Below are 25,285 nucleotides of genomic sequence, written 5' to 3' on the forward strand. Positions count from 1 at the left end.
TATACAACACCTTATCTCCTGTCATTGTCACAGTTGTGAGGTTGATATTATCTCCCATTTTCCAGATGTGGAAACAGAGACTCAGTGAAGTTGACCTACCTCCCCAGGCTCACCCAGATTTTAAGTGGCAGGCTGGGAGCTTGAATTTGAGTGTTCTCAGAGCCAGCTCTCTTAAGTACTCAGTTCTCTGTCTGCATGGCCATTTAGTTACTCCACTGAAGCTATGTCATCAAGAATTAACTTATTCCCTGGGCCGCTTAAGCCCTTCTCTTAGGCAGGGTAAGGCTCATGGGGTCGGTGGAGGACGTTCTTTAGCTCTGTGTGGTCAGCCCGCTCGTTAAGTCCACTCTGAGGACTTCAGGAAGCAAATCCTATACCATACGGTCAAAGTTGGACTAGGCTCAAACTAGATTTCCATATGGGGCACATTCTGTTATGCAAGGAAGGCTGTGTTCTTCCTATCATCTATCTATCTTACTGAAGAAAAAGAAAAAAAGCTCCTTTTTGGTTCATTGGCATGATTTAAAGAAGAAAGGTTGGGCTTCCCTCGTGGCGCAGTGGTTGAGAGTCCGCCTGCCGATGCAGGGGACACGGGTTCGTGCCCCAGTCCGGGAGGATCCCACATGCCGCGGAGCGGCTGGGCCCGTGAGCCATGGCCGCTGAGCCTGCGCGTCCAGAGCCTGTGCTCCACAACGGGAGAGGCCACAACAGTGAGAGGCCTGCGTACCGCAAAAAAAATAATAATAATAAAATAAAAATAAATAAATAAAGAAGAAAGGTTAATATCTATTCATTCTTAGCAGCACTGGATCCATCCTTGATTTCAGTTGAGCGAGGTTGTTTCGTGATAACAGGTATTGTGCTGTCATTCTGGGAAAGCCAGTGGGGAGCTGAGAGTGATTTCACGGGTCACTGGCAGCTCGAGCCTGTAGTCAGGAGTCAGAACGAGTGGACTGCACGTTGGTTTTTCTGATCTCTACATAACATGCAGAACAGGTCTATATAATGGGCCGTTTGTTTTGTGGATTGTCAGTTTTTTCTCTCCCCGCCTGTTCAGAGTGTTTAGGATATGTCGGTGCAAAGGACATCGTGCTGAAAATACGGCGGCCACGCTCTTTCGCGTTTTTAAAGAAACAGCTCCAATTGCAATTCGTTTCACTATGACCCTGGCTAAATCTAACTGACAGGTGCTGCAAAGTGTTTAGCTGGACGACAAACCCAACTGAGATCAAAGGACTCCCCTCCCCCGCCCCTGCTCCAACAGTTTAGAGCAGTTAAGCTGCTTTGGGCACCTGACAGCCAGCATCGTCCCCTGGCGGGGGTGTGCTCTGTAAAGGAGAGCAGAAAGCAAAGTGGTGTGAATGACTCAAAAAGTGGCAGCTGCTGGTTGGAACGTGTGAGTCACAGAGCGGGAAGGTCCCACCCATTTGCTTCTGGCTTGTTAACCCCCGGACACGATCATATTAGTCAGTGCTTAAATCAGAAAGTCAGAAAGCTACATGATTTTTGCGATGAGTTCAGGAGGTGGGCTGAGGTCCATGGTGAGGGGACAGCACTGCTTCTGGAGGAGCCCACACTCTAGTTTCTGTTGCTTGTTTCATTTTTAAGTTGGAAGTTGAGGAGAAGGATGCACTGTTGCTTGGCCAGCAGCCTGCAGTGTCTGGGTGCCATTCAAGGAGGGTAACTGGGTCCCCGGCTGCACTCTGTCTCGGTCGGCGTGCGATTGGGGGTACGGAGCTCCTGCCGTGGGAGGAGTTACTGGTGGGCGTGCACAGCACTGGCAGGACCCGGATGGAGGCCCAGGAGACGTCGCTACGGCAGGGGAGGGGTGGGGTCTCCACGCTGCTGTGCTGGGGGCCTCCGCTCCCTCGGCCTCCCAGTCTGCAGGGCAAGGGGGGCTGCATCTCGGGAGCACCTTGTGTCCCATGGCTGCCCGCCCTCCGGAGGAGGCCTCACCTCCTCTGCCATGTGTCCAGTCTCACCCATTGTGCTTCCTGATAGCAGCTGGGGACGGAGCCTCAGGGGTCCTGGCTTCTCCGTGGTGCAGAGGCCTCCCTTCGAGGAGCTAGTGGTGCCCAGTTAGCAGCAGAAGTCGCAGTGCAGTGTCCACCAGGCGTCACACCTGCAGCCCTGACAGCGGGGCTTCCGGGGGACATGTATGGGGTGGGGATGACGGCGGGATTTCCGAGCGAGTCCTCGGCGTGTAAAGATGGAGGCTGGGTCCCCAGGCCCTCCATCCAGGCTCAGGTGAGAGCTTCTGCAGACTGCCCACCCTCCCGGGGTGTGTTAGCCGTCACGATTAGGGCCAGGATGGAAATGGCAACCAAGAGGCAGGCTGGCGGGTCAGGGGTCAGGGAGAAGGTAAGCAGGAGAGGAGGCCATCTCCCACCTTGGTCCTGAAATCTGAGCCTCTAGGAAGTGGCTCTCAACAGGGGTGATTTTGCCCCCATAGGGGATATTTGGCAACGTCTGGACACATTTTTGGTTGTCATACCTGTGAGGGAGGAGGGGTATGGTAGCTACTGGCATCTAGTGGGTAGAGCCCAGTGCTAATCGCCCCACACTGCACAGAACAGCCCTACAACAAAGAATAATCCGGCCCCAGGTGTCAGTAGTGCCAAGGTTGACACCCTGCTCTAAGGGACTAAAGAGTCGGGGGGGAGGGTGGCGTGTCATTTCACTTGAGGACTTAATAGATGTGGCCAGTGGGCTTCGGGCAGCATGGGCATTTGACCCCAGAGCTCTTTATGTGGCACAAGAGTCGTTTGAGGATCTTTCTCTGGGTGAGCCAGGAGCATCCTGGGAACACTGCTTGTTACGTGATGTTCTCCTTATTCACCGCTATCCAAGCGTGCGTGGGCTTTTTGAAAACCCTCTGGGAGTGAGCAGAAAATCAGGCCCTTTTTTGGAAGTGCGAGACGATAAAGGGGAGAAATCTATATTTTGAAATGAATATTCTTACCTGCTTGGGTCTATGGATAAGGGTCTGGGTAGCAATACTCCCTGGGTTCCCTGCCTCTGTGTGTGTGTGTGTGTGTGTGTGTGTGTGTGTGTGTGTGTGTGTGAGAGAGAGAGAGAGAGAGAGAGAGAGAGAGAGGGAGAGAGAGAGAGAGAGCGCCTCTGAGTGGTGATAGGGTGGCAGTGTGCACTGGCATATCCTGTTGTTATGATGATGAGATAAAGACTTTCTCCTCCCTGAGGCTCTGGAGTTCTGGGAAATGGCTCTGAGGTTCATCTTCTGTTTTGCATCGGCGTCTCCTGCTGGGTGCCGACAGCATGCAGGGCCTCCCCACTGACCAGCCAGCGTCTGCGTCAGGCCAGCTCGGGTTTGCCCACGCCACCCCCGCAGTGTCCCTGCTCCCCACATTCCCTCCTCAACAGGTTGATGGGACAGCTGGACTTGCAAGTGGCTTGGCAGGAGGGAATAATGAACCAGAGGCAGCAACGGCAGGGCCCTCTGTCTTCTCGTTTCCTGGACTCCTGAGAATTATTTTTTGTGGCCTGAGAGGCAAACACACACACACACACACACACACACACACACACACACACACACACACACACACACACACACACACACACACACACACACACACACACACACACCCAGAGCGGTGGACCATGCCACGTTTCCCTCCGTCTGTGTAGGAAGGCCGCTGGAACGCCCGCTCTTTGTGGAGTGTGGTCCATACATGTGTGCATTTCTCTTTGCAGGGCACGTCACCATCACCAACTACTTGTTGAACTATTTCCCCGGTCTTGACCTTGAAAGGAGGAACGTGTTTGGCTTCACGGCCCTGATGAAAGCCGCCATGCAGGGCCGAACGGAGTGCATCCGAGCGCTGATGCTAGCAGGTACGTCCCCACCTGTCCCATGCAGTCCCAGGGTCCCGGGAAATGCTGAGTTGGCTCTTTTAAAGATATGTGTTGAAGGAATGAAACCCGCCCCCATAGAAACCAAGTCTAGTGGATGCAGCAAAGAAACGTTTCTTTGTTGAGATGTATGGCTGTCATCATCCGAGTGTAAACAAAAACAAAAGCTCCGGCCCGCTCGCGGCGCGCATGCTCCGTGCGGGGCTGCTCCAGCGACACGGGGTCATGAGCGCGGGGCGGAGGGGGCTGGCCGAGCCGCGCTTGCTGGGGCCCGGGGCTTGGCGGCGGCCCTGGGGCGCTGTGCGCGGCTGCTGAAGGGCGGCGGCGAAGGTGGTGGTGGCCAGCACTGTGCGCGCCAGTGTGGCTCTCTCGCCCGACGCGCGCGCCCGGTCTGTCCCCAGGGCCCTCTGGAGGTGACTCGGGTGGGCCGGGCCGGGCAGGGCGGCGTTGCCGGTTGGGAGGGCGGAGATGAGGCGATGAGGAGACAAGCCGCCGCCGCTCTCTGCCTGCCGCCGCCGTAGCGGAAGTTCGAGCAGGAGAGAGGCCAGCTGTACCCCTGCCGGGTTGCGAACCCAGAGGAGAAGGAGCCGCCCGAGAAGCAGGCCAGCGTCGCGGGGAAAGGAGGCCGCCCGGGTTCACGGGCCCCAGCGCTTCCTCTGCGGACGCTGCACTAGGCGACGTCGCGGAGCCGAGGAAGCCGCCCCCGGAGCCCCCGCCCGCCCGCCCGCCGGCGCCGTCTCCGCGCCAACTCGGCCGTAGCCGCGGCCCGGGCAGGAGGCGGCGGCGGCCGGCGAGGCGAGGCGGCCCACGCCCTGCCTGTCAGGCCACCGGCCCGGCCCGTTTCGGCCCGCGGGCCGCCCCGGCTACGGAGGCGCTGCCGCCGGGGCCATGCCGCAGGCGCCGCAGCCGTACGAGTTCGTCAGCGAGGAGAACAGTCCGAAATGGCGGGGACTGTTGGTCTCGGCCCTGCGGAAGGTTCAGGAGCAAGTACATCCCAACCTCTCAGCTAATGAAGAGTCTATTATCTTGAAGAGCTGATTTTTCAGCTGCTTAATAAATTATGCATGGCCCAACCAAGGACTGTTGAAGATGTGGAGGAACGAGTTCAAAAGACCTTTCCTCATCCAATGGATAAATGGGCTATTGCTGATGCATAGTCTGCCATAGAGAAACGGAAACGAAGAAATCCTCTTACTGCCTGTGGACAAAATCCATCCTTCATTGAAGGAAGTTTTAGGGTACGAAGTGGACTACCATGTGTCCCTGTATATTGTGGCTGTACTAGAGTATATCTTAGCTGATATTTTGAAATTGGCTTATAATTATGTATTTAATATCCGACATTATGAAATATCCCAACAGGACATTAAAGTGTCAATGTGTGCAGATAAGGTTTTTTGTTTTGTTTTGTTTTTTTGTTTTGTTTTTTGCGGTACGCGGACCTCTCACTGTTGTGGCCTCTCCCGTTGCGGAGCACAGGCTTCGGACGCGCAGGCCCAGCGGCCATGGCTCACGGGCCCAGCTGCTCCGTGGCATGTGGGATCTTCCCGGACCGGGGCACGAACCCGTGTCCCCTGCATCAGCAGGCGGACTCTCAACCACTGTGCCACCAGGGAAGCCCTGCAGATAAGGTTTTGATGGACATGTTTGATCAGGATGACATAGGCTTGGTTTCTCTTTGTGAAGATGAACCTAGTTCTTCAGGTGAATTAAACTACTATGACCTTGTCAGAACTGAAATTGCAGAAGAAAGACAGTATCTACGGGAACTAAATATGATCATAAAAGTGTTTTGAGAAGCTTTTATTTCTGACAGAAAGCTGTCTAAACTTTCTGATATTGAAAAGATTTTCAGTAACATTTTAGCTATACATGAATTGACTGTGAAACTTCTGGGTTTAATTGAAGACACAGTTGAAATGACTGATGAAAGCAGCCCTCATCCCTTAGCTGGAAGCTGTTTTGAAGATTTGGCAGAGGAACAAGCATTTGATCCTTATGAAACATTATCACAGGATATTCTTTCACCAAAATTTCATGAACATTTCAGTAAGTTGATGGCCAGACCTGCAGTGGCTCTGCACTTTCAGTCCATTGCTGATGGTTTTAAAGAGGCAGTTCGTTATGTCCTTCCACGCCTTATGCTGGTGCCAGTATATCATTGTTGGCACTATTTTGAATTATTAAAGCAATTGAAAGCATGTAGTGAAGAGCATGAAGACAGAGAATGTTTGAACCAAGCTGTTACTGCTCTCATGAATCTCCAAGGTAGTGTAGACCGAATTTACAAGCAGTATTCACCTAGACGCTGACCTGGGGGATCCTGCTTGCCCTTTTTATAATCGTCAATTAAGAAGCAAGCACCTGGCTATTAAAAAAATGAATGAAATTCAGAAAAACATAGATGGATGGGAAGGCAAAGATATTGGACAGTGTTGTAATGAATTTATTATGGAAGGCCCATTGACAAGAATTGGTGCTAAACATGAATGGCATATTTTTCTCTTTGATGGCTTAATGATTAGCCACAAACCCAGTCACAGCCAGTCACACCTTCCAGGATACAGTAGTACAGAATACAGATTAAAAGAAAAATTTGTCATGAGGAAAATACAAATATGTGATAAAGAAGATACTTGTGAGTGCAAACATGCTTTTGAATTAGTATCCAAAGATGAAAACAGCATAATATTTGCTGCTAAGTTTGCTGAAGAGAAAAATAATTGGATGGCAGCACTTATTTCTCTTCATTATCATAGTACTCTACATCGAATGCTAGATTCAGTATTATTGAAGGAAGAAAATGAGCAACCACTTAGATTACTGAGTCCTGAAGTGTATCGTTTTGTGGTAAAAGACTCTGAGGAAAACATTGTTTTTGAAGACAACTTGCAAAGTAGAAGTGGAATCCCCATTATTAAAGGAGGAACTGTGGTGAAATTAATTGAAAGGTTAACACATCACATGTATGCAGATCCCAATTTTGTTCCCACTTTTCTTACTACGTATCGTTCATTTTGTAAACCACAGGAATTGCTAAGCTTACTGATTGAACGATTTGAAATTCCAGAGCCAGAACCTAGTGAAGCAGATAAATTGGCAGTAGAGAAAGGCGAGCAGCCAATCAGTGCAGACCTTAAAAGGTTTCGCAAGGAATACGTCCAGCCAGTACAACTTAGGATCTTAAATGTGTTTCGGCACAGGGTTGAACACCATTTTTATGACTTTGAAAGAGACTTGGAGTTGCTTGAAAGACTAGAATCCTTCATTTCAAGTGTAAGAGGGAAAGCTATGAAGAAATGGGTAGAGTCAGTTGCTAAGATCATCAAGAGGAAGAAACAAGCTCAGGCAAATGGAATAAGCCATAATATTACCTTTGGAATTCCACCTCCACCAATTGAATGGCATATCAGCAGACCAGGACAGTTTGAAACATTTGATCTCATGACACTTCATCCAATAGAAATTGCACATCAAATGATACTTCTGGAATCTGATCTCTACAGGAAAGTTCAACCTTCTGAACTTGTAGGGAGTGTATGGACCAAAGAAGATAAAGAAATAAATTCTCCAAATTTATTAAAAATGATTCGCCACAGCACACATCTCACTCTCTGGTTTGAAAAGTGCATTGTGGAAGCAGAAAATTTTGAGGAACGGGTGGCAGTACTTAGTAGAATTATAGAAATTCTGCAAGTTTTTCAAGATTTGAATAATTTCAGTGGTGTATTAGAGATCGTCAGTGCAATAAATTCAGTATCAGTCTGTAGACTAGATCATACCTTTGAGGAAGAAAAAGGAAAATTTTGGATGAAGCTGTGGAATTAAGTCAAGATCATTTTAAAAAATATCTAGTGAAACTTAAGTCAATCAGTCCACCCTGTGTGTCTTTTTTGGAATATATTTAACAAATATTCTGAAGACTGAAGAAGGGAATAATGATTTTTTAAAAAAGAAAGGGAAAGATTTAATCAATTTCAGTAAGAGGAAAAAAGTAGCTGAAATTACTGGAGAAATTCAGCAATATCAGAATCAGCCTTACTGTTTACGGATAGAACCAGAAATGAGGAGGTTCTTTGAAAACCTTAACCCCATGGGAAATGCTTCTGAAAACGAGTTTACAGATTATTTGTTCAACAAGTCACTAGAAATTGAACCCCGAAACTGCAAACAGCCATCTTGATTTCCTAGGAAATCAACTTTCTCTTTAAAATCGCCTGGAATAAGGCCTAATACAGGCCGACATGGCTCTACCTCAGGTACTTTACGAGGTCATCCAACACCATTAGAAAGAGAACCACGTAAAATAAGCTTTAGTCGGATTGCTGAAACAGAGCTTGAATCAACAGTGTCAGCACCAACCTCTCCGAATACACCATCTGCTCCATCAGTATCTGCTTCTTCAGACCTTCGTGTGTTTTTAGATGTGGATCTCAACAGTTCCTGTGGAAGCAATAGCATCTTTGCTCCAGTCCTCTTGCCTCATTCAAAGTCTTTCTTTAGTTCGTGTGGTAGTTTACATAAACTAAGTGAAGGGCCACTGATTCCTCCTCCACTTCCTCCTCGAAAAAAATTTGATCATGATGCTTCAAATTCCAAGGGGACTATGAAATCTGATGATGACCCCCCCTGCTATTCTGCCAAGACAGCCTCCTCCTCCAAAGGTAAAACCCAGAGTTCCTGCTCCTTCTGGTGCATTTGACGGGCCTCTGCATAGTCCACCACCGCCGCCGCCGAGAGATCCTCTTCCCGATACCCCTCCACCAGTTCCCTTTCGGCCTCCAGAACGCTTTGTAAACTGTCCGTTTACTCTTCAGCCACCTGCACTGGGACATCTTCATAGAGACCCAGACTGGTTCAGAGACGTTAGTACATGTCCCAATTCTCCAAACACTCCTCCTAGCACACCCTCTCCAAGGGTACCACATCAATGCTATGTGCTCAGTTCTAGTCAAAATAATCTTGCTCATCCTCAAGCGCCCCCTGTTCCACCAAGGCAGAATTCAAGCCCTCACCTGCCAAAACTGCCACCAAAGACTTACAAACGGGAGCTTTCGCACCCCCCATTGTGTAGACTGCCTTTGCTAGAAAATGCAGAAACTCCTCAATGACCCTAGCCGTATGTAGTCGTTGACACTGGAATGGTATTTGTACAGTTTTTTTTTAAATTTATTCAAAAAAGGCCTAGTATTTTAGTACTTTTAAAAAATAATGTTCTTACAAAAATGCTGCTGATCAAATAAGCTTTTAAAGATTGGAAAAATAAAAATACAGAAGTCCTTTACCATTATCCTCAGGTGATCAGTAGCATTGCCTTGTCTTGGATCCTCAGTGCTGCCCAAAGGCCAGTATAAAGAATTTATATTTGCACTGTAGACTCTGCTAAAATATGGTTTAAAGTGACATTGATGGCACTGAAAGCGGATAGTGCATTTGTGGAATTTTTCAAATTTGAGTGACAGATGACTTTTTAAGGCAGTGAATTTATACACACATAGGGGGTGTGTGGTGATACTGATTTTTAAGCCTCTTTGACCATCTTCTAGTTTTTATGTCTAGTTTTTACATTTCGGAAGATCGTGAATAACACCCACTGCTCTTAAACTCTTTAATGCCATGTCTTAAAAGCCAGAATTTGCTGCTGAAGACAAAAGTGAAAAATAGAACGAAAATAATAGAATGCACTGTGTTTATTGTTTTGTCGAAATGTAAACAGACTACCTAACCCAATCATAGAGGAGAAAAGGGCATATATCTTATACAGATGTGCCTTTTTGCAGACTATGGTGTCTTTAGCTAACGAGTTGCCTGTTGTTTTGGAAAACAAAGTTAATATGCCATACATGTACAGTTTTGTTTATATTGTACATTTAAAGATAATGCTAATAACCTATATAAATTTATGTGACTCAAGGCCTGTAATACGGTCCGCTACTTTACTAATTCATAAAGCTGGAGGATAAGTTTCTTATGGCATAGGAGCCAACTGCGTTGCCTTCAAAACCAAGTAACTTTCTCTATAAATCTCGCGTTAACTAAAAATTTTTAAAGTATTTTTTTAGGTTGGTAATATTTAAAGCAGCAGACACTTAAAGCTTGATTAAACTTTTTAATCAGAGACGTGATTAAAACTTTTATTTGCCATTTGTACTCCTTCGTTCTAAGTGATGAAAAAGCGTGTTCTCCTCTCAGTGCCGTAGCAGCAGTTGTAAAGTAACCCAAAGCCGCATTGCTTATTTACTGGTCTGCGGCCTTTTACTGCGCTTTGTGTCAGAGCTCCTAACAAGAGTAATAAATCACCCCAGTCTTAATTTTTAAAAGAAAAAAGAAAAAGCTCCTGCTTTCAGGGTGGGTTGGGAGGTCACAGCACTGGTCACCCCGTAGGCCAGCCCTCCTGTTTCCTCACCCCCTAGCCTCATCCTGCCTGCATTTTTCTTCACAAACGTGTGCTCTGGTCTTGATGCCGGTAAGATGGTCCTATTGAAGGTGGGCAAAGGGATGGCAGGGTCTACCCAGGAGCCATCCCAGGTGTCTGCTTGCTGGTGGGTGGAGTCACGTGGTCCTATGATGTTGTAACTGAGCAAGGGCTCGTGTGCCTGCAGTGCAGAAAGCCGTACTCTGACGGTGGTTGTTCACAGCAAAGTAAGGGTTTATTTGCAGGGCGCCAAGCAAGGAGTACCGGCAGCTTAGGCTCAGAAGAGCCGAACCTCCCGATGGCTTTTAGGCAACGGTTTTTAAAGATGGTGTTAGGAGAGAGGGTCATAGATTGCCTGACCAGCTTGTTGACCTTCTGATCAGCTGGTGGTGAGGTAACGGGGTGATGCTTCAGGAGTCTCAACCATCAACCTTTGGGTTCCAGCCGGTCTGGGATCTAGTGCTTGTGGTCAGCATAGAGTCACCATCCTCCACTGGGAGGGGGTCTTAGTTTCTGCAGAACAACTCAAAGATATGCACCAGATTGTCACCTATATCCCTTCAGGAGGAACTCGGAGTCCTGTGACTCTGTTGTCCTGGTCATTAACTGCTTAAGTCTGCTCTTTGGAACCCGAGGAAGGCCTAGGAGACTAAAGCCTTTTTCTACAAACAAGAAACAGGGGACACAGATGGGCTTTTGCACCCGGGAAGACCTCACAGGGTCCTGCTCGGTTTCAATCCCCCCTTTTCTTTGATTTGCATCAATCCTGAGGAGAACAGGAGTGGGACAAGAAAGGGATTAAAGTTTTGGGTAGAGAGGTTCATCATAAATTGCGGGAGTGGGACTGGGTTTTAGGGGTCTTGGTTTCTGTGTGGGGCAGTTTCTTTCTGCCTGGCATCACAGTGGAATGTTCTCAGGCTGGGCCAGCACGGCAGGCCCCCCTTTGCCCTTTTGGCCTCATCATCTTGAGGGAAGCCCCTCCTCTGAGCCTCTCTGTCCTCATCTGTGAAATGGGAGTAATGACTTCTTCCCCACCTCCCTGAGGATGAAATACATCACTTTGTAAACTCTCTGGGGCTATACATATTTAAGGAATTACTGAGCTGAATTCCTTGCGACTAATCTCTAGCTGTTTTCCCCCTCACTCTAAAATGGAATTGATGATCATTGTTAGGGCACCACCTCACTGGGTTATTCTGGCAATAAAATGAGAAAATGTGTGTGAAGCACACACCCAGGGTCAGGCGCAGAGGGAGCATCTCAAGCAGGGGGAGTTGCTGTTGCGCCATTATTTGATTTCATTATCTTAGTTTATTTTGTTTCTGTTCTTGGCACTGGGTTCAGCCGGTCTTGCTTGGCCCTACGAGCTCCCAGAGAGGCGGCATCCCCTCCAGTCTCAGTATCTTGAGGACCACGTTAAAATTCTTCCAGGCATCAGCCTGGGCTAGTAGCTCTGTGTAGACAACTTGCTTCTTTTTGTAAATAAACCTTCATTTGGGGATAATTTTAGGTGTATGGAAAAGCGACAGAGATAGTAGAGAGAGCACCCACAGAGCCCCGACTCAGCACCGCCCTCCCTCCCCTGACCATGTTAGCATCTTACCGAGAGGCAGAAACTGCACAATACAAGTCACTAAAGTCCAGACTTTATCCAGATGTCACCAGTTCTTCCACAGATGGCCCCTTTCTGTTCCAGCATCCCAGCCAGGCTCCCACACTGAGTTGTCACATGTCCCCAGTCTGTTCTGGTCCCCAGAAGTTGCTCAGTCTTCATGCCTTGTCCATGACTTGGTCTTGACACTGCCCAATGAACACTGGTCCCCCAACCTGAGCCCATCTGTCTTTTTCCTTGTGATTAGATTGGGGTTACAGGATTTGTTACAAACCTACTTTGGATTGTTTTTTTCTCCTGCTTTAGCTGAAGTGTTTTAGGGGATGCTGTAAGAAAAATAAATTCAGTAAGCGAAGACAGAGGCTTCGAAGATGAAAACCTTCTTGGAATTAAAAAAGATACTAATTAAAATTAATCTCATTGGTGGTTCTTTTGACTCAGTGACAGTTTCATTTTTTTAAAGTGAGGTAGCCGTTTCCACAGGGTTTATCAATGACATCAGGGAGGGACGGTTCCTCCTAATTTAATGGTGATTAGGATGCTTTTGTGTTTTGGGGGGAGCTTCGTCTGCTTTTACTGCTTCTGGATCTAGTTATAATTGAGTGTAAATTAGCAATTCACTTTTACAACCAAAACCTTTCGGTGTCAATCGAGGCATTTTCCCCAATGAATTAATTTGAATTACAAACCCTCTTGTTTTCAGATTAATTGCCTTCTAATCAGTCTGGACCGTGCATGGGATTTGCTGTCATTTTTTCCCTGAGTCTGGTAGAGGTTTCAGGCATTTACAGATCACAGAACCTTTCAGATCTCGCGAGAGATGGGCCTGCTTGAGGGCAGTGTGTTCAATGCTCATGTGTTTTTTTTTCTTTTCCCTTAGTTATTTGGATAACAAATTTGGCATTAGGTTTTATATACCCTACCTTTCCTGTTCCTGTCAACGTGAGCACAACCCCATCAAAGTCTAGAATAATCCACACGAGTGCAGACCTCTCGTGCCTCTGTTCCTGAACTGTGACTGGTCAGAGCAGAATGGCCAATAGAACCAACTTGGAAATCAGGACCCCTGGTTTCAAATTCCAGCCCCACCATTCAGGCTCTCTATACCCAGGGCCAGCCACCTCCTGCTCTGGGCCTGTTTCTTCTGTAAAATTCGGTGAATGTCAGTAGTTACTGCAGGAGGTCATGATGTGTATTGAGTGAGTTCACACTTCACAGCTCTCAGGGGCTCGCCTGGCATGGAGGAAGCCATCAGTCATTGTTGGTTGTCATTGTTATTGGTGACTTTATGTGTTCACTATTATGTGTTAAATGAATGAAAAACTATGGTATATTTTTCCCTTTGAAAATATCCTTGTGATCAGATACTTAAACTTTCTATGGAGGGTAACTCAGGTTTCTTCATCCTGGCACTGCTGATGTTTGGGGCCAGATAATTCTTCGTGGTCGGGCTGTCCTGTGGGTTGTTTAGCAGCATGCCTGGCCTCTGCACACTAGGTGACTGTAGCACCCCCCAGTTGTGATGATCAAAAATATCTCCAGTCATTGCCAGACGTCCCCTAGTGGGAAAGTGGCCTCTTGTTGAAAACCACTGATATAACGAATGTAAATGGGAAATGAAGGGAAAAGTGAAAAGAAAATCTGACGCCTTTTTCAGGGAGCTTCTGAGCTGCCCTCTAAGGCTTTTCTTGTTTAACTTACAGACTATTTTCATTTTTTACTGTTGCCACTAAGTTACCTTATACTTTTTCCCAGGAAAGTGGGTCACATTTTCTTCTTACAGATGAGTGTGTATGTTTTAAAAGAAAAAACAATACGTGATTGAATGCCTTTCCTGGGTTTGGTACATAGCAATAGGATACTTGTTGAAATGGTTAAACAATTTGCAACAGTATTTTAAAGTCTTCTTATTGCCTTTTGAATTTATCAATATTAAGAAGAACTAAGCCTGTAAAGATCCTAAAATCTGGGTATTTCTTTCGGATTGATGTTTACAGAATCAGGTCATCCTGTGATCATTTTAAAAGCAAAAGGCATGAGCATTACTACATATTAATAGTTAGGATAAAACTGTGTATCTCATTCTCATTTTTTCAAGTGCCGTGTTCTTCTGAACCTGAGTGTCTTTCTGCACCTGGGTTGAATTTCCGAGTTGCAGTTTCATAATATTCAATAAGAACTATTTCCTTTTGGAAATAATGAATCATTGAATTGAATGCCCCCCTAGACTGTTTAGATTTTCCAATAGTTCATAACCTGTAGGTGCATATCAGCTCTTATCTTACCTTGTTGGGCAGAACGAAATAGTGTCAGAATTACCAGAACTCAGGCTTTTAATAGAAATATAACCAAGTTCTCGGGCTTCCCTTGTGGTGCAGTGGTTAAGAATTCACCTGCCAATGCAGGGGACACGGGTTCGAGCCCTGGACCTGGAGGATCCCACATGCCGCGGAGCAACTAAGCCCGTGGGCCACAACTACTGAGCCTGTGCTCTAGAGCCTGCGAGCCACAACTACTGAGCCCACGCACCACAACTACTGAAGCCCGTGTGACTAGAGCCTGTGCTCCCCAACAAGAGAAGCCATCGCAAGGAGCAGCCCGCGCACCGCAACGAAGAGTAGCCCCCGCTCGCCGCAACTAAAGAAAGTCCACGCGCAGCAACGAAGACCCAGCGCAGCCAAGAATAAATAAATTAAATAAATAAATTTAAAAATATATATATATATAACCAAGTTCTGAACAGCTGATATATTGGCTCTTTGGTTTTTGGCATCCCGAGGAGTAACGTCAGCTCTGCTGATGAGATCCCAGGGGTTGGGGATAGGGCTGCAGAGCCTTGTTAATTCAGTGGAATATTAATACCCCCAAGTGACAGGTGTATTTAATAAATGCTCTTAGAAGCCGTATGAGGGAAGCCGTGATTATCTCTGAAGAGAAGCAGAACCTGGTGGAGGTTGGCAGGTTCCAGACTGGCTTAAGAGAGCTGGCTTTCATACCTGAGGTGTTGGTGTCATTGCTGCGGCACTTGGGGAGCAAAAACAAGCAAACAGAAGCCTTGAATCTCCCTGGGATTCCGGGCAACAAAGCAGACAGAAAGGAAGGTGTAGGAGGCTCGTTTAATGAACAGAGAGCAGAGGCACTCCCGCTGTACATCGTGTGCTCATCCTTGTCTTAGGCAAGCCCTGACTATGTGTTTCTGGAAAGCCGAAGGATATGATATCACCAGAGAGGTTTCTTTCTGTTTATAGAGGAAAACATGAATTTTCTGTGACTAAGTTGGAATAGTGTCAAGTTATTCGGCAGAGAAAGGGCTAAAAATCAGGCATTTCATATCACCAAGGGCACCGTCTTAGCCTGGGCACCCACGAGAGCCAACCGTGGGGCACGTTGTTCTGGAAAGTCACCCTTGGAAGCTGGTCAGGGATAAGGAAGCCAGATTGGGAAGACTGGAGAACGAACCAGTGTGAGCTCATTAGCTGGCTACCCTGCAGGCTGTGGGCTTGAGCCCTGCTGAGACCCTCTGAAAGACTGAAATGCCTGAGGGTAGGGTGGGATCACCCGCCCCACCCCCTTCAAGGGCTCTCCCCTGTGACCCTGCATCCTGAGTATACCCCAAGTGCCCAAGATACAGGCCACAGACAGCACAGGAGGAGGCCTGTAAGGACCGGTCCACAGTGGTCTTGTGGTGACTGTCACCGGCGGAAAAAGGCGATTCCCTCGGCTCTCGTCCTCTCGAAGAGAAAGAATTCAGTCCAGAGACATAGAGCAGTTTTAAGTAGCAAGAGTTTTTTATTAAGCAAAGCAAAAGTACACTCCGGAGAGAGAGAAGGGGCGCGGGGTTGTTTGGAAACTGGAAGCAGCCCCGCGGTAGGGCTGGGGTTGGTTTTTCAGAGTGGTGGAAATCCCCTGAGGTCCTGCATCATTTGACTGCCAAGCTGATCGACAGCTTTAGGTTATATAACTTCTTCCCTCTGCGCAGGCGCTTACCCACAGGCACCCGGGCAGAACCCACAGAAGGGTGATGGATGCAGAAACCGCAATGCTAATTTATTACAAACACGGCGTAATGGACCCCGGGTTACTCTGAGTCACCTTTTAGGTCTTGGTATGCCTGCACCAAGCTGTGCTGGTGGTTTTGTCTTGTTTGGTCTTGATAAGGCTGGAGACTTAACGGTCCTTGACCACAAAAGGGTGGCTCTCTGGGCATGTTCTAATCACCAGTGTCCAGATGGGGGAGGGAAAGATGACCCCGTCCAGGCTGGGGCAGGGACCCGCTCATGTCTAACTATCTGACATGACCAGAAGGGTCTCTCGGCAGGAGGGGGACCAGATTGGGGCTCTCAAGGGTAGATAACATGGGGATGGGGGCTTATAGATAAGATAACATGGGGATGGGGGCTTATAGATAAGATAACATGGGGATGGGGGCTTATAGATAAATAGGAAAGGAAGCGACACACGCTGGGCTCTGCCTGCCTCCTGCTGGTCCCACGTACCTGGCCTTGACTGTTGGGGGAAAGCGTCCTAAGAATGAGCAACGGAAGGTAGATTGTTTTCCTTTAGTCCCTTTTAGAATGCTTTCTGCTTCCAGTAACAGAAATCCTGACTTGACGGTGGCTTAAAGAAAGCAAGTGTCTGTCTGTCTCACCTCACTGGAAGTCACCATGCAGAGCTTGGCCCTGGACTCCGTGAGGACATCACAGACCCAGGTTTCTTCCTCTTGTCCACTCAGCTCCACACAGCCCCCCAGCCACCTGCCAGTGTGTTGACTGGTCACCTCATGACTGCACGATGGTCACCAGAGCTCCAGGCCTCAGATCCATCGGTCTCTTCGATCAGGGTGCAGCAGCCTTCTCTTTGGGGCTCACTGACCAGCTGCAAGGGAGACTGGGAGAATGGGGAACAACAAGGCAGGTCATCGAGGTCAGAACCATAATCCTCAGTGGGGTGGGGATATGTGTGATCCCCCAGGGGACATTTTCGGTTGTCACAACTGGTGGAACGCTACTGGCATCTAGTGCACAGAGAACAGGGATGCTGTTAAAAGCCCTACAGTCCCCCAAACAAATAGTCATCTGGCCCCAAATGTCAGTATGGCCAAGTTTTGAACCTCAGGGATAGAGCAGTCATGATGCATTGCCTAGAACTGAGCAGTTGCTGCCTTGAATAAAATAGAGGATTCTGTACAGACAGCTCACAGCACTTAACGTGGCAGCAAAGGGACTCATTGGCAGGAGCCCAGCCTTTGCACGGCTGGAGCCCTGGGCGAAACAACGTGGGGTGGGGGCATGAGGATGCCGGGCGTCTCTGGGGCAGGCGATGGGTACTTTGGCCTTTCAGAGGTGCGCCGTATTTTCTAAAAAGATACAAGTATAACGTGCTAATCGTCAGTACTTGCTTTTCATGATTGAATGACTATGCCCAGGCCTTTAATATTACCCTTAATAGTACTTTCTTAAGGAAGTGAATCCCTCATTTACAGCATGACTCAGATTCTCGAGCTGCATTACAGTCAGAATGGCCTCTATTCTTTACAGTGTTTGTATTTTCCAAGGTGATTTTGAAAAGGAAGAGGTGCACTCAACTTTTGACAGCTGTTCCTTTAGTTTTCCATTAGCATTTGAAAAATGTCTCTTTCAAGCAGCATTCATTAAGATTTTAATTTTTCAGTTTGCTCCTTTTTTAAGTGACGTGCAACGAATTAAGGTTTAATGTGTCATCTATTTTTTGCAATGACATTTTTACTGCCCCCTTTTCGTTTGAGTCCGTTTATAAATTGTACCGTAGCTAATGAGTTCCATCGTGATTTCCAGTTCCCAATAATTACCACTCTTCTGATACGTTCTTTAACGTGTCACAGAATTAAGAGCATTACCGGGCGAGCTCAGGTGAGCTGCATCTGCCTCAGCCGTGGGGCCACTGAGGGCTATGGGGCGGGGAAGTTGCTGAGACCCCCTGCTGCTCTCGTTCGTATTCACCAGCCATCGCGTGTCGGACACCGATGCCCCGGTCTGTGTGGGATGTAAACGCGGAAGCTTCTGCTGGGCCTGGTCCCTGGGTAGACTAGATAATTGCCCTACTTCCCACATTGCTCTGCCAGTGGAAATATGACTAATGGGACTTGAAATCCTGAATGATTTTTAACTGTGTATTCAGCTGAGATTGGACCGAGATTAATTGAACAGCAATCCCTGGTTAATTTCTATTTTACTACCAAGCTGAAACTTACGAACATTTCATCAAGTTGAGCTGAAGTTTAACTTTGCAATGTTAAGAGGGGGCAGTGGCTGGTAGGAGGAGATTAAGGAAGTGACCAGTGTAAGGGAGACCGTGAGGGTGTAGGAGATGCAGCCTCTGCCCTGCAGAAAGACAGAACCGATGGGAGATATATATTAAGAGATTTATTTTAGGGAATTGGCTCACGTGATTTGGGGGGTTGGTAAGCCTGGAATCTATAGGACAGGCCAGTGGGCTGGAGACCTGGGCAGGAGTGGATGCTGCAGTCTTCAGGCTGAATTCTTTCTTCTCCAGGAAACTTCAACTTTTGCTCCTGAGACCTTGGACGAGGCTCACCCACATTTGGGGTGGTAATCTGGACTTAAAAGTCAACCAGTTGTGGATGCTAACCGCGCCTACAAAACAGCTTCACAGCGCATCTAGATTAGTGTTGGATTAAGTCCCTGAGTACTTGACCCTGGCCCTGTTGACACAGAAAAGTGTCACAGAGGAAGAGCCCCCCAGCACGGTGGTGGGAAGTGCAGGCAGCTGAGGGTCAGGACCCAGGTCTGAGCACTTCTCTCTTACCAGCTTCGAGGTCTCCAGCAGTGCCCTCAGCCACTGGGACCACCATCTATTCTGTAACAAACGTTTATTAAATGCATGCCTCCTACCAGCCAGAACTATATGTGTTAAGGAAGCAAAAATGACTAAGTTTTTGCTTAAACTGCCTCTGTCCTGGAGAAGCCCACGACCCACGACCAACTAACCACCAGCACGAAAAGTGAAGGACCACACGTTTCCTAAGATAAGAACCATAATCGTCCCCACAAGAGCTCTTGGAGGAAAAAGGGAGATGATAAATAAATAGGACACTGAATGCTTTGCCCGTGAGTTACTGTTAGTATTTTTAGAACATTCTAGTATCATCTGCCAAGTGTTACAAAGCACCTTTCTGGTCTGATTGTGCCTCCATTGCTGGAAAGCCATGAAATCTTATTTCTATAAAAAAATTCCACGATTTAGGTGCTGAGTTTAGGGGGTTTTATTTAGGAAAGATAAACCATTAAGTGGAACACTTAAAGGTCGGTTGTGGGGCTTCCCTGGTGGCGCAGTGGTTGGGAGTCCACCTGCCGATGCAGGGGACACGGGTTCGTGCCCCGGTCCGGGAAGATCCCACATGCCGCGGAGCGGCTGGGCCCGTGAGCCACGGCCGCTGCGCCTGCGCGTCCGGAGCCCGTGCTCCGCAACGGGAGAGGCCACAGCAGTGCGTACCGCAAAAACAAAAGGTCGGTTGTGTTACAATAGTAAACGCAAGAGGTGACGGTCAGGTGTGGGTTCATCCAGGTGGCCCAGCTCCAGGGTAGGGTCTGTTAGAAGGTTTTGGAAGTTTCGCCTTTGATCCATTTCACTGTCTTTTCGTTTTCTGCCTGTGGAAGGGAGGTCTTATTGCATCCACCCATTCCTGTTTCTACTTTGCGGTTTTCAGGGGCAGATGTCCACGCCAGGGACCCTCACCGCGGAATGTCGTCCCAGGAGTGGGCTACTTACACGGGACGGTTTGAAGCGGTCCACGTCATCCAGAGGCTGCTGGAGCGACCCTGCCCAGAGCAGTTTGGGGAAAAGTACAAGCCAGAGCTGCCGCTGGCCCCCGAGGCGGGTCCGAAGCCTGCGGGCTCCAAGAACTGCTTGCAGAGGCTCACCGCGTTTGTGCGGTCCATGCTTACCTCCCGCTTGCGCCAAGGCCTGGAGGATGGGGGCGTCCTGGACCACATGGTCAGGATGACCACGAGCCTCTACAGCCCCGCCGTGGCCGTCGTCTGCCAGACCATGTGCCCCGAGAACCCCCCCTGTGTGGGGAAAAGGCGGCTGGCGGTGCAGGAAATCCTGGCGGCACGGGGGCGCCCGGACACGCAAGCCCAAGAGAGGGACAAAGCGCAAGGCGCCGAGCAGCGATTCCGGACCTCCCAGACCGCGGGGGTCTCCAGAGAGGGGGCCCCCAGAGCCAGCTCCACGCCTTCTTCCCAGCTGCCAGCTGCCCCGCGGAAGGCCAGCCTCCTGTCCCTGCAGCTGCTGCGGCGGAGCAGCGTGCGGCCGGGCGTGGTCATCCCCAAGGTGCGCATCAGCAAGGCGCCCGCGCCCGCCTTCCAGCCCGAGCGGGCCGCGAAGGGCAGCACCAAGGACAGCACCCACCTGCAGCTCCCCAAGTGGCGGTACAAGGAGGCCAAGGAGGAAAGAAGGAAGGCGGAAGAGGCAGAGAAGCAGCGGCTGGCCACGGCGCACAAGGAGAAGCGGGCACCGTCCTGGAGGAAAAGGACGTGACGGGGTGGGTGGGTGCGGGTGTTGGGGGGGGGGGCGGCGGGGAGAAGGACGCAGAACCTCCGCCCGGCCCTTGCCTTTTACGCACCACACGTCCCAGTGCCCGCAGGCTCCTTCGGCCCGAGAAAGCGTTTGTGTTTGTTCAGGCTGCACCCAAGAGTGAATTGGGCATAGCACGAATCGATTTGCCTAAAACCAGTTCCCCTAGCAGTCAGTACACTTAGTGGGCGTTTTACCTAAAAGTTTATCTTTAGAACCTCAGTTAAGAAATTTTTAAGACCAGTTTGTCAGAAGGGCGTTTTCTGTATAATTCTCTGTTTTTAATCACAGTCAGATGTGCAGCACTTTACCAGCCCCATGCAAAGATGGGGCTCTTTGTACTTAGGATGGTTTTAATGCATTTGTCTGAAGACCCTTTGTTTAAAGTACCGTTTCTAGCAATGATTACTTGTGATATCTCTATGATTTCACACAGAATTAGTGGCATTCTCCCCCCTTTTGCTGTTTGTTTGGGTCTTTGCCTTTCCATCTCATGGGGGTGCCCATGAGCACTGCACGTTCTTAATTGGATTAAGTGATGCAGAATATTTCTTTCCATTTGATGGAGACATTTACTTTACAGCAAAACGATCAAGTAAGATAGAGGAATCAGATTTCCTTGTATCTTACTTTTTAAGCTCTCTTGTCCATCCAGTGCTAAAAAATGATGAAAACCCAGTTGTCAAAGTGTGAGACTGCGTAGAGAAGCACGTATTTATTGCTAGGACTAAACTCATTTTAAGCAAGGGATTTTCGATAAACTGTATACAAAGTCTTGAACATATTGAAACATAGATATTGACATAAGAAAAAAGTATTTAAGAAAATAGGGGCAAATCTAATAAATTATTACTAGAAATACAAAAGTAAGGTATGTGCTCTTAGATAAATTGAATTCAGATATCCTTAAAATGTAAAAAAGATGCAAAAAGCCTAAGGAACCCAGTGTTCTGCAGACTGCTGAAATGGGGGCAGGCGTAAATTTTTTAGAGAAACAGGGATTACAATCGAATACTTAAGCAAACATGTTTTAGGCAAATTTGCCTGGAGTGAGCTGGGTTGCTTCCTCCTCCTGACTCAATTCCAAGGAATCCCTGGTGTGGAATTACTTTCATTTTTCCTTTGATGACTGCCCCTGATCTTCACTTTACCCTTATGCCGACTTTGTAGAATTTCCAAGATGTTGGGCCTTCGGCAGAGCATGTATGTGATTTGCCCCGGGCCCTGAGCTCTCCGAGGGAGTTATCTCCAAAGCACTGAGAAATTCTAATGAATCTCTGGCCATCTGGGTTGCAGAGTCTCTCTCACATATGCACTACCAACAGCACTTTATTTAAATATTATTCTGCTCAGAAGCCATAGATTTAAAATATTACAGACCAGTTTGGAAGCTCTTTATTATAACTCTAGATTCGCAGGGGAAGTCGTGCTCCCTGGCTATGCGGTAATGAGCACGTGTCTGTCTCATTACGTGGGCGGGGTAGCGCCACTCTCCCCCTTCTGCCCCATCCTTCAGAGTTGAGCATCTCACACTCACCTTCCCCCAAATCTCAATAAACAGACCATCAGGCTGCACCCAGACTGGTGGGAGACAGGCGTGACGATAATACAGCTCTTAAAGTCAGATTTTAGTGGGTTCCTCCCTCATCCCAGAAGGGCACAAGAAGAAAGGCACAGAGGTCTGGACCCACTTTGAGCATCACTGATGTAGTTGGCTGTTGGATCACTTTCGTGTCTAAGAGTTGAGGTTGGCCAAGTCCCCTTGGATGAGATGAAAGCTGGTCCCCGACGTGGAGAGAAACACCCGTTTCCCTGGCAGTCCAATCCATATCCTTTGAGATCATTTTCGTGTTTATGTATTTTCGTTGCTTTGAATGGTTAGCTGCATTTTTCTCACCAAGGAGTCAGCCCTCCTCCCTCCCCTCCAGTGTCGGTCAGGGATGCGGCACTGATGAGCAGTGTCCCCCCCAGCTCCGTCACCACATACATTCCCTGCTGACCCCTTTGCCTCCTTTTTTCCTTATTTGCATTTTCTTTGTTTTGCCTGTTTTCTGCTCCAGATTTAGCTAAATGCCTTGATCATCCCTGGCACCACTACTCTGAGATCTAAAAAGGGCGGAAAAGCAAGGCAATGCTGAGAGATCAACAGTGCCCTGTGGAATTATCATGTCGTGCCCTCCCAACACCCAGGAGTGAATGAACGGCAGATTCCGCCGCTGCTTCTGTGCAGAATGTTGGCACAATTCCCCCACCTCCACCGCGCACTTTCCCCCTTTTTTTCTTTAGGGAGGGAGACTTGGTTTGCCCTCCTGGCGGGTGACAGCACCGCCCTGCTGTAGATCCCGTGTCTGCTTGCACTCCTGATGTCTGTTAACTGTAAATAGTGAATTTCAACTTGACAGGTACCCTCTCAGGGATTTATATATAAATACAGTTAGGGGAAGAGTTGAAGTATATTTTAATACTTTTTAATATCTGAGTGAGTTATGATTAAACTAGATGGAAGAAGTATTTCTAAGACAATGTCAGTTTTGCTGTTTTCTGGGGAGATGCCTGGGAATCACCCCTCGTGTTGAGATTTCTTGATTATTAGAAACTCGGGACTCTGGCAGCTGAAACGGCTTTGGAGTGGATGTGAAGTCACTTCAGTGCCTCTCAGTTGCCTCTTGTGGATGTGAACCCTTGTATTAAAAAAAAAATTGCAGCCTTTATGTACGTAGAGATGGCTGTGACAACACAGACGGACCGTTCATCGCTCTTACCTCTACAATTGTTTCCTCCCCATCTGATCCAGGGGTGTGCGGTGTGACAGTGACAGTGTTTTCTATCTGCAGTCAGTCGAGCGCCAAGCTCACCGCTGGGAGTGGGGAGGGAAAAGCTGGAATGACCGCGTCGTTCAGAGACCTTGCATGTCTTTGGTTACCTTTGAGAAATGCAACACGTGACATTGCGGACCTTCGTGGCTTTTTCTGCAGCACCTCCCCACGAGCTCCTGGCGGCACTAGATGCCAGAAATAGGATTGGAAATTGCAGTAGTTCGTCATCTCAACTTCAGGCACCCCTGCTACTCACTCATTCTGCAGTGGAGGATGTGATGTCAGTTGGAAAGTGGGATTTGTGGATGCAGCGTGGCCGGTCCAGGCTGCCTCTGTCTGCTTCCTTCCGTGCTGTGGACGACCGGGTCTCTGGAAGTCCGCTGAGTGGAGATGAGGCTGTGAAACAATCCCGTGAGGGGGGCCACACCCCAATCCTGAAGTGGATGCAAAGCCTGCTGTCTCCAGGGAAGAATCATGGGTACCGAGTTATTATGAAGTAAACCCCCCCGAGGGGCCAATAAATGAGCTAAGACTAAGAAGTAGGGACGATTTGACTCTTGCGGCCTCTGGCAGGATCACAGGATTCCCCCCTTATCCACGCTGCATTAAGATGGAAGACTGTCTTTTCATCATTCACTTGAGCTCCACTAAAGGAGTTCTAGCCCTGACGGATGTCAGGTGCAGCGCTTACCCCCGGGTTCACTTGGAGACCTGTGCTCGCTCAGTTCCCATCCTGATACAATGCAGGTGTTCCCTGCAGTGCTAAGATTTATCAGGAACTATTGTAAGCTGCTAGTCGCAATCTATCTTTTATAGGATGAAGTGCTGACACACTTCTTCTTTCTCACAGTATTTGGGGAAATCCTAACGCGCCACCCAAGTGTTCCCTTGCGAGCCTTTTCGTCCCACGTGGGTGACTGTTTGGATTCTGCATTTGGCTGTGGGTGCCCGGCTCACAGGATCCCTCAGGGCCCTGGTCTGCATCTGGTCCTCGGTTTCCTCGGCGGCAGGCTCACGCTGGGCCCCTTTCAGCTGGGCCTGCAGGACAGTGGTCTTCTAGGGGAAGAATGGCAGAAGACCCACCACGACGGATCCTTTATAAAACAAAGTCCCCTTTGCGAAAACAGCTGGCATTGGGTACGTAATCATGGCAGCGGGAGGGAGGGCTGTTGCCATGAAGAACTTACAACAAAACAGCTCTTCCTGAAGACGCTGGTTGCTCTCCTCTCCGTGCATTTAGACTTTGTTTCAAACGTCCGTGTAACTCTTGAATCAGCTACTCACGGCTGTGCCCTTGAATTCACGTGTTTCTTCGTTAACATTTAAAATAAGAGGCTAAAACAATTCCTCTGGAGGTTTTTCGTTTTATTTTAAAGAAATGGAAAAAAACAAAAAACCACCACTGCCTGGTTTGATTTAGCTCATTTCTGAGGGACTCAGTTGAATGCCAGGGCTGCGTGCAAAACTCTCCTTACCCTGACCCAGCCTGAAATAAGGCTCATGTGAAAGGCACAGCCCTGCAGTGCTCTGATGGCCTCAGCTGCAGGTGGAGGTGTGTGATGTGATGTGAGTGTGCACACACACACACACACACAGGAAGGAGTCCGGGTTTTGTGCTCACAGAGGGGACTGCCGTTGTGGCTCCCAGGTAATGTCTGGTGTGACCTGATTTGATGGCGTGTAGTGGAGGATGGGACAGCCCAAGACCCCCACTGGGAGCCCTCCAGTGTGTCCCCTGTGGCACAGAACGCAGCCAGTGTGTCGTAACGCAGGTCTTCTTGTCGCAAGGTGGTGTTGGCCTGGGCGGCTCATGTGGGAGCTCCGGGGCGAGGTTGTGTAGCCGGGCCTGGGCCATCGCTCTGCTTTTGGCTGCGTCCTTGGCGTGGAGGGGCAGAATCCAGAGAGGGTGCTTGGGGAGCCCCACCAGGTATTCACCCCCTGGCACCAGGCTAGCCACAGAGGCAGCATCTTACCCTGCGGAGGCGCTGAGATGTT

General features: G+C 48.6%; 2 protein-coding genes across 3 annotated transcripts in view; both read left to right on the forward strand.

The window, feature by feature from the left end:
* The window catches only part of ANKRD33B (ankyrin repeat domain 33B), a 91,089-nt gene extending 66,804 nt beyond the window's left edge, over positions 1-24,285 (forward strand). Inside the window, exons 3-5 of one of the 2 annotated variants that reach the window (XM_067730375.1) lie at positions 3,715-3,855; positions 19,606-20,442; positions 22,535-24,285. In XM_067730375.1, coding sequence (XP_067586476.1) covers positions 3,715-3,855; positions 19,606-20,438 — 974 coding nt within the window. In that variant the 3' untranslated portion in view covers positions 20,439-20,442; positions 22,535-24,285. The remainder of the gene's footprint in view (positions 1-3,714; positions 3,856-19,605; positions 20,443-22,534) is intronic. The other variant, XM_067730376.1, reaches the window with a different exon arrangement.
* Positions 4,105-10,086, forward strand: LOC137221133 (son of sevenless homolog 2-like). Its single transcript, XM_067730374.1, is given in 7 exon segments — positions 4,105-4,891; positions 4,894-5,065; positions 5,067-5,265; positions 5,505-6,182; positions 6,184-7,660; positions 7,663-7,758; positions 7,761-10,086. Coding segments are annotated over 7 exon segments (3,567 nt in total). The 5' UTR covers positions 4,105-4,761; the 3' UTR covers positions 8,576-10,086.
* Positions 24,286-25,285: the final 1,000 nt, after the last annotated feature.

This window comes from Pseudorca crassidens, chromosome 3 (genome assembly GCF_039906515.1).
Source record: "Pseudorca crassidens isolate mPseCra1 chromosome 3, mPseCra1.hap1, whole genome shotgun sequence".
In the NCBI taxonomy this organism is placed as follows: domain Eukaryota; kingdom Metazoa; phylum Chordata; class Mammalia; order Artiodactyla; family Delphinidae; genus Pseudorca; species Pseudorca crassidens.